The sequence below is a fragment of the Danio rerio genome, chromosome 10 (genome assembly GCF_049306965.1).
Source record: "Danio rerio strain Tuebingen ecotype United States chromosome 10, GRCz12tu, whole genome shotgun sequence".
Taxonomy (NCBI): Eukaryota; Metazoa; Chordata; class Actinopteri; order Cypriniformes; family Danionidae; genus Danio; species Danio rerio.
Window position 1 is genome coordinate 21,825,001 of NC_133185.1, and position 10,000 is coordinate 21,835,000.

At 32.7% G+C, this 10,000-nt stretch overlaps 1 protein-coding gene across 32 annotated transcripts in view; it reads left to right on the top strand.

Moving 5' to 3' along the window:
- The window catches only part of unc13bb (unc-13 homolog Bb (C. elegans)), a 150,496-nt gene that overhangs the window by 110,802 nt on the left and 29,694 nt on the right, over window positions 1-10,000 (top strand). For all 32 annotated transcript variants that reach the window (XM_068223933.1, XM_068223934.1, XM_068223935.1 and 29 more), the window contains 3 exons: window positions 5,219-5,334; window positions 5,423-5,586; window positions 8,607-8,757. In XM_068223933.1, coding sequence (XP_068080034.1) covers window positions 5,219-5,334; window positions 5,423-5,586; window positions 8,607-8,757 — 431 coding nt within the window. The remainder of the gene's footprint in view (window positions 1-5,218; window positions 5,335-5,422; window positions 5,587-8,606; window positions 8,758-10,000) is intronic.

Here is a 10,000-nt window from a genome sequence, read left to right on the forward strand (position 1 = left end):
TTTGATGTGTTATTGTATGTCAAAATAACACTGTCTTTAGACACTGGTTAGACATAGATTTTTGGTCACCTGACGTCAAAACCTAAATCTATCCCAATATTAATATCTTATGATGTTGTGTGCCTTCTAGGTATAATCACAATAAGCATAATTAGTCACCTTGGAATTTATAAGGTTCTATCTGCGTTCTGAATGATTTTGAGATATTGAGCTTCAAAGTTTTTGCATTCTATAGCAAACAGTATGTGTGTAACATTTGTTTTTAAAATAAAAAGTCTTAAAATGTAAACAACTTATAAAAAAATATCCCATAATGTAAATAAGTTGTCATTTAATAAGAATATGTCAATAACTCCATTTTGAAAAAAAATGTCAGATAGAACCTTATAATTTTAAGGTGACGAATTATTGTCGAATTATTGAATTATTGTTATTATTAACATTATTGTCATTCTGACCAATGGGGGTGAAAAAATACCCCAGAATACAACTATACAAGAAATGATTTGCATTAGAAAGAAAAAATTAAAACGGCACAAGGTAGCACCTACTTGAAGTCCATTGTTTGTTCTGTGTCATTGCATGTCAATATAGGGTGGTAAGAAAAATAACCTGCATTATTCATGTACACATAAACATAGTCATTGTTAATATTGATGTTTTTAAATACTCTGCAGTACAAGACACATGTTATTGAAATGTGGGACTTGTTTTTGAGGATAAATGTCCGTCTTTTTTCTCGAAGTGGGCCATCACATGGTTCTAGACTACACGATTTGTGCATGTACTCCATTACCCACGTTCCCCAACCTGACAGCATGTCCCTTCTTGCCCAATTACCCCAGTGTTAAGCAGCCCAGAAGCCTCCAGGATGTCCCAACCATGAAATCCACTGCTCCAAATTCTGTTTCTATCTGTCATATTTTCCTCTAAACGTTGTGTTGTTATTCTGATGTAATCCGGCCTTTTCTTTGTTCTCATCCGTACAGTCCGATGTACTGTTGTGATCCCCTCCCTCTAAATCTCTGGCCACCACATCTGCTCTAACAATTATTCTCAATAGTAGTAATTCGGCTACATGTCCTCTTGTCTGTTTTTCCTCCCGTATCATCCTTTCTGTATTCCTCTATCTCTGGCTCTCGCTTTCTCTATCCTTCCTTCAGAGCTGATATCCTCCTTGATTATTATGTAGCCCACTCCAGTCGGAAATTCTTCACTTAGCAGACACATATAGATTATCACAATAATTTGCCTGTCAGGGAAAAGGGTTGACAAAAGAAGGTCCCAGTGTTTCTATTAAAAGACCTTCAAAAGATTTTTCAGATAGGAGAGGCCACATATCAAATGTGAAAATTATAAATGATATATAAACATATTTAGCATGTTTAGCTTGTTTTGTATCAAAGGAAAGAGTTATGTTGCTTGAATCTTGTTAACTATTTGGACTAGATAAAACAACTACAAATAAAATGCTAAATGTTGGCTTGGCAGCTAACTGAAATAGAATTTTATATAAACATTAATTTAGATTCACATAAAAAAAATGATTTGAAAAAAAAAAAAAAAAAAAAAAAAATATATATATATATATATATATATATATATATATATATATATATATTAGGGGTGTAACGATACACTCAGCTCACGATACGATGTGTATCACGATATAATGTTCACGATTCGATATGTATCACGATATTTGGAATAAAAATTGAAAATTAAACTGAAATGCAAACTTTACCAAGTAAACTATTTTTTATGTATTTATTTTGTTTCAACATGTTAAACTGAACTTTCTGTAAGAAAATAAATTAAACAGGCCTGTCTCTGGAAAATAAAACAATTTAAAAACTTTTTAAAAAATATTATTGAAATGACAGAGACAAAATTAAGGAACAATTTAAGTAAAGGTGCAAAAAAAAAGCTTTCTATTCAATTGAATTTAACAGTAAGAGCTTAAGGCTTTGCTTGGTCACTTGCGTTTTTTGTGTGTGCAAAAAAAAAATCCATATTTCCAGGTAATCATCAGTTCTATAAGATAATCCTGAACTTATGTGTATCTGTCTGAGAGGTTTTTATGGATGGCTGTCTTCATGTTGGGCATGATGAGTGACAGGGTGGCCGTCTTTTCATTACACAGGACAGTCGTGGCTCTTTTTAGCAGTTTAGGCAGGTTTACTATTTCTTCGGCGTCACTGATGTCGGTGCTATCAAGTGTATCATGTTGACGTGCATTTTTGTGTACCTCTGTACTCAAAATGGTTGCTCGTCGTAATCATAACTCTAAAATGCGATATGATTGTTTAAATAATGTGTACGTTTTCGGTTTCATTTCCACTGCTAAGTGCTGTTCATACTTCCCACGCGGCTCCTGAACGATCACTCCGTTCCACAAACTGAATGTTGTTTACTACTTTATTACCTGTTAGTTACAACCTGCAGGTTCTGTTCACTGAAGCAGACGCGCGCGTATGGCAAGCCGTTTTAGCATTTAAACCTTTGTTCTGACTATCCATATATTTAATTCATATTTAATTAAATTCATTTAGAGATATCTCTAATTACAATTGTGACTAGTCAAAACTCATTTAGAGATATCTGCAAATATTTTTCAATGGAAGTCAATGGAGGAATATGACTAATCATAATATATTTGCAGATATCTCCAATCTGATTTCGTACTAGTACAATTGTAATTGCAGATATCTCTAATTGTCATTCTGACTAGTCGAATTATAATTATGACTAGTCAAAATATAATTAGAGATATTTCTAAATTAATTAAAATTAGGTTTAAATGCTAAAACGGCTTGCCATACGCGTGCGTCTATCATAGTCCGCCCTCTGTAGTAACAGTTCACGGTCAGCTCACGTCATGTGTGATTTTGCGGCCGCCAATACATCATTATATGAAGACAGAATGATATTTTAGGGTGAATTGTACCTTATAAATACAGTATGTGACTCTTTCAACGCCATTAGGAGGTATCCATGTCGCTGTGCAAAGTATGTAAATCATTGTGAAGACTTTAAAACTTAGGATGTTTGAACCAGTATGCGTGTCAAAAAACGGCCGAGTGTAAAGCGATGACTGTACAACCGAAATGTTGCCAGACGTCTGATTTTGAGAGGATGGGCCATCCTCTATTTCAGCTCCACTCATCTTGGTCTGCTAACATTACTGCTGCTGCAATCTGAACTCACGTGCGACAGCAGGTGGAACGTAGCTCACGTGAAAACAGCTCAACTAATAAGAGAAAACGGACGTCATATCGTAATCAAATTGTCATAACGCCACGATGAATATTGTGACATTTTTGCATCGCAATAAATCGTACAACTATAAATCGTTACACTCCTAATATATATATATATATATATATATATATATATATATATATATATATATATATATATAAAACCGAAAATGAACATAAAAATACAAAATCAATTGTAACAATTTGCATAAATGATGATAAAATAGCACTTTTTAAAATGATGTTTTTCTAAATAAAATGTAAATATTTCTTAATGCATGGTACAATTCAGTATTTAGCTACATTATTTAGTTATAGCATTAATTGGTTGCACTGACAGTGTTGCATTATACAGTTATAGTACATGATTTAGTTTATCATTAGTTGCAGTTTTTAGGTAGAAAATTACAGTAATTAGTTTATTCCACTAGTGACAATGTTTATGTATTTTGTTAATTTCACTATTTTGTTATAGCATTTAGTTGTTACTATTAATTAAAGTGCCAATGCATTTACAGTAGTTACTGTAGAGTAATTAATTGTATTGTTTAGGCAATTAGTTACAGTAATTATTTAGTTAAAGGGCCCCAATCATACACCCGGTGCAATAAGGTGCAAGACATGTTTGGTGCTATTTGTTGCTATTTTCAGACTGGCGCAACAGTAATTTCCACGTTGTTTAAATACCAAATTTATTTGCACCACTGTGATCTCATGAGTGTGTCGGTCTAAAAAGGAGGTGTGTTAAGGCGCATTGTTGACATATTGCTATTTTGAGGAATTGAAATAGACTGTGCTGTTGACTAACTAAAAGTCCAGGGCAGAGCACGTTAGTTATGTGCTTAGCAGGTCCAAACACTTACACGTTGCTTAATACACACAGGGTGTACAGCAATACTGTCTTCAATAACTATCTTTACAAATATGAAAAAAGTAAAGGATTAAAATGTTACAAAAATGTATATTTTCTACATAAATATAAAAACCACTACCTCCATACCTTCATGCCGGGGGACTTTTTTCAGTTTTATTCATGGCAATTTCCATTTGTAGATAATTTTATTATTATTTGCAGTATTATTTATTATATTAATATACATATATATATATATATATATATATATATATATATATATATATATATATATATATATATATATATATATATATATATATATATATAGGACGTGTGTTTGTATATAACTTGGATTATTGTTCATTTAGTCGTTTGCTGGAAATTAGAACTTAGTTTAGAAATAGTTTTAAAACAATTCTTTGTGCTTTAACTAAATCAAATAATTAAATATGTAGGCTAAATGATGTCTACAGTGAAGTGTGTATAACACCAGTTCCTTAGTAAAGAGTAAAAGTAAAGAGAAAGTAAAAAGCCAAAATGGAGGAGGCTCGTTCTTTATCCGCACGATGCAGATGGTCTGTTTAATTGTTTTCTCTCTGAAGTGTTCAGTTTTTCCTCTTACAAAGTCCACCATGTAAATAGTTAATGTCCCATAGCACAACACAACCGACTCTTAAAGGGAATGAGAGATGATATTCTGATTAGTTTAATGCAGTTATGCTTTAAACACATCCATAACTCATTAGGAGAATAAGCACAACCCTGTTAGACCACTATTTTTCAGTCCTTAAAATGTCAAAAGTAGATTTGGACATGCTCTTAATCCGTTTGCGCCATACACTTTACAAGTTGCACCTAGATTGTTAAAATAGAGCCCATGGTGCTTATATTGTTAGTTACAGTATATAGTAACAATACAGCATTTAGTTGTTTACAGTATAGTATAATTAGTAGCAGTAATTAGATTAGTTAGAATATTTAGCTAGTTATATTATCGTAGTAATTGTGAATTTCTTACCTATTTGTTATATTGTCCTGTGTTGATTTAAATTTTATTTGTGATTACTGTTGGTTTAAAAACGCTGTGTATCTCACACCACAGAGAAAAGAACAGACAAGTCTGCAGTTTCTGGTGCCATCCGTCTTCAGATCAGTGTTGAAATTAAGGGTGAAGAGAAAGTGGCCCCATACCACGTTCAGTACACCTGTCTGCATGAGGTATGTTTGTGTCAACAGATCTTTATATAAGGATGTTAGTCTTTCAGGAGACGGTCGCCATTAATTTCTTCTGTGTTCTCTCTGGCAGAACCTCTTTCATCACATTACAGATGTCCTTGGTCAGGGAGTGGTCAAAATCCCAGAAGCCCGTGGCGACGATGCCTGGAAGGTCTACTTTGATGATGTGCCGCAAGAGATTGTGGATGAATTTGCAATGCGCTATGGGATTGAGTCCATCTACCAAGCCATGACGTATGTATTAGGCCTTCCTGCATGCATCCGATGTTCCTGTTATTCTTCATGTTTCTTCATTATGTCTATTTGTTTTTATTACTTTTTATAATTTTATATATATTATTACTTTTTAGATATTTTATATATACTGTATTTTAATCAATATACAGTATATCTAAATAAATAATAAAAATGTGTGTCTATATATAAATGTATTTTTTTAATGAGATTTTTTTAATATTAAACTAATCAAAAACCTAATATACTGGGTTAATTTTACACTCCAATTTCACAATATTTATGGAAAATATAAACTTAAAAATAAAATTTAGTGTCAAGATACAGTACTTGTGTTCAAAAATGTCAAAATGCTGCCCTTGTTTACACTTCTTCATCTCTTTCTAAATCTATGTGACTAGTTTATCTTTGAAGCAGAAGTTAAGATCTTTTGTTTTACTAATTTAATTAAAAGTTAATTTAAGAAACACTATGAAGAAACAAACCTGATATAAAGGTCTCAAAAAACAATTCCATGTTATTCAAATGTTTTTTTTTCTTCTATACTATCATCCATTTTTTGATTAATTAAATTCTTTTTACTTAATAAATACTATATACACTATATTTTTTATAAATATACTGTATATACATACAACTGTTTATATGGTGATTTAATAAAGAACACATTATTGCCATATTAATTCAATTGTAAAATTAAATAATACAGAATTCATGGAAAATATAAAAAGAAAGTAATTTGTCTATAGTTATTTTGTTAGTTACACAAGTAACGGTCGGTTTTACAGTGTTTTCTGTCACATTTATGGTTAACCCAAAGTAAATATTTTGTCATCATTAACTCACATTTAAAAATCTTTGTGAAATTTGATTGTAAGTAACAAAACTTTAAAATGTACCAAATCAATTAAGTTTAAACCAAGTCTGTGAAGAGATTTAATTATGTACAGTACAGCATGCTGAATGCTTTATTTAGCTTTTCATTTAATGATGTTTTATATTTGAACAATGTGCGATACACATACATTTAATGGAACACATGGTAAAACATTTTTAAAACAGATGCGATGTCAATGAATAATTTATCTTTTCATTGCTATTTTTATGTGCTCATTTTTTTTACACTGGGCACTAGGGATGTGCAATTTGGGGAAAATATTCAATAGCAATTTTTTTAACAGATATTGTGATTTCGATTTGCGATTCAGTTTTGTAGTAAATATAAATGCCCCTCCTTATTTCCTGGTGCTGGCTACACTTCTGCAACAGCTCTTACAAATTATTTGTTTTTGTTTTGGTGTCTGTGACTTGTGGTGTCTGTGACTGTTCTCATATTACTGATGTGCTGTTTTTCTTTATCAATTTGTCTATTAATGCTTCTGAAGCGGCAGTCTCCATCATCCCACTCGTCCGTGTTTCTCTGTTTGTTTGTTTGTTTTTATTTCATTGTGGGCGTTCTGCATAGTTCGGTCAGGCAATTCCGATTGGGCAGAACGAAAGTGTGCTCAATTAATTGGCTTGTAAGACTTGTCACACCCAGAAGGCAGTCATGCATTTGCTCTGGGTGGGGGAAATTAAATAATACATATATATTTCATATGGCAGCCTCTTGCGATTAGCTAATCGCAACATTTCAAATTGTGATTGCAATTCGATTTCAATTAATTGCACAGCTCTGCTAAGCACAAACATACTCTTGAAAAATGACATGGTTTACCTGTGCTCTAAAAAGGCTGGGTTGTTTTGACTAGAATTTAGGTACAATATAAACCATAAAAACCCTGCTGTGTTGGTTTAAAGTTGAAAGGTTATCTCAATGTTTTTTCCACATTTGAGTTTTTGAGTGATATTTGTACAGATGATAAACAACTAATTATGATTGCTCTCATAGATTTTTTTAACATTTAAAAACTACTGTTCACCTTTGTAAACTCTGACTGAGAGATGGATAAATGTAGCGGTGTTCTCTGTCCAACAAGGGCAATAAAGAGATCAATTGGAGTGTCTGGAGTGTGAGTTGGTCTGGTTCTGGCATCAGGACTGCGAGGAGATGCTCATTAGCGGAGCACATGATTAAAATATTGCACACAGAAGTGGCCATACGTCACACTGAATGGGCCACAAGGCCAGTTGGAGCAATGACGGATTCATTTACCCACTTAATGAGTGGTTATTTAACTTGACATCTCCAAGACAGAGCCATTGCCACTGATTGAGAGTCAGAGGTGTAGAGGTGGACTCGGTTCAGCATTTTGTCTCAATGGATTAATTTTGTTTACTTAGCCTTTTTGAACAGTTTTAGACTGATGTTACAGGTGAAGTCAGAATTATTACCTCTTCTGAATTATTAGCCTGCCGGTGAAAATTTTCCACATTTAACACATTTCTTAACATAATAGTTTTAATAACTCATTTCTAATAACTGATTTCTTGATAATACTGACCTTAAAATGTTTTAAAAATTGAAAACAGCTTTTATTCTAGCCTAAATAAAACAAATAAGATTTTTTTATAGGAAATACTGTAAAAAAAAAACCTTGCTCTGTTCAACAAAATATGGGAAATATTTCACTCATTCATTCTTTATTAATCTGGGGCCGCCACAGCGGAATGAACCGCCAACTTATCCAGCACATATTTTACACAGCAGATGCTCTTCCAGCTGCAATCCTTCACTGGGAAACACCTATATACTCCCATTTACACACTACGGACAATTTAGCTTACCCAATTCACCAATAGCACATGTCTTTGGACAATGGGGGAAACCGGAGGACCTGGAGGAAACCCACGTGAACACGGGGAGAACAGCCAATGCTCGAGCCAGCGACCTTCTTACTGTGAGGCTACAGTGCTACCCGCTGCGCCACCACGCTGCAGGGAAATATTTAATAAAGAAAAAAGAAATCACATAAGGGCTAATATGTCTTTCTAGTGTTGACTTTACTGGTTTTGAAATCATCTAGTTGCACAAATTGCTTGTGTTAGTTTGAGAATCTCCTCTATCTCTTTGTCTGCAGGCACTTTGCGTGTCTCTCTTCTAAGTATATGTGTCCCGGTGTCCCTGCTGTGATGAGCACCCTGCTGGCTAACATCAACGCCTACTACGCCCACACCACCGCATCCACCAATGTCTCCGCCAGCGACAGATTTGCTGCATCCAACTTTGGGGTACGTTCAAATAACAGATCACAGGCAGATTGAAAACGAGTGTGTTTACATGCAAAATCTGAACCTGATTATGCTTAATAAGCCAACAGTGGGTGTGGTCAGTTAAATGAGTTTACCCATTTTCCTTTGTCAGTGTAAGGTCATAAACGATTAATGCAAAAAAAAAAAAAAAAAATGAAAGCCCATTTTGAAAATGGAGGTGTCTGTCATGGCAGCCCTTGTTTATCTTGTATTGACAGACCAGCTAAGTAAAGCACCATGGGACACAATTCGATATCACTGTTATGGATTGAAACACTTTAGCTAATTGCAGGCTGTAATTAAAATGTCAAAACAACAGCGCTATTCTTAAGTTGAAAAATAAGCTTGTTAATAGAGGATAGATATGAACTATGCAAGCCTTAATAAAGGTTTTTTTTTGTTACTTTTTAATCAACTTTTTCTCAGTTTATATCTCAAAATGTTACATATCTTAAAATCAGTGTTGGGTGTAATGAGCTACAAAGTAACCAGCTACTGTAATTAAATGAATTTTCTGCTGAAGAAGTAAGGGATTACATTTAATATGTAGGTAATTTAAGTACAGTTAATAAAATTTCACTTGGATAATATTTATTTTTTAATTATTTATGATATACTTGCCTTAAATACCTGACTTAAATTCAATAGTTCTGTATAATTTAATTTACAGAAGCAGAGAAATATTTAGTTTTGTTTTTGTTGTACACATGTATTTTGTCAAAGTATTTCTATTTCTATAACTTTTTGTCTATATGTCAAAATATGTTTAACATTTTTTCAAATGTTGCATATTAACACAAAATAAAAATACTAAAACATTTTAATTTCTGTTTCTTATTTGTTTAGATATGCAGTGCTCAGTGAGTACACCCCATTTTGAAAATGAATATTTTTATGCAGTTCTCAGTGAATATACGCAATGTATGTTTGTGAATTTGAGCAAAACAGATTTATTAAACAATAAATATTTAATAAAATAATATTCTAGTCACCAAACATATTTAGAAATTGAAAGATAATACAATTAAAATAAAGCTAAATATTACAACCTACAAAATTTTAACTAAACTTTTCAAAACTTTTTGATTCTCTTTTGATTTTTCTCGTTTTAAATTTGTATTTACTATTTTTCTATAACATATAAATGTGGGTGTACTAGTTTTTGAACCGTTTTCGTAAGCTATTTTGTTAGATAAGTTCCAGATTTGGCTTCAGTACTGAT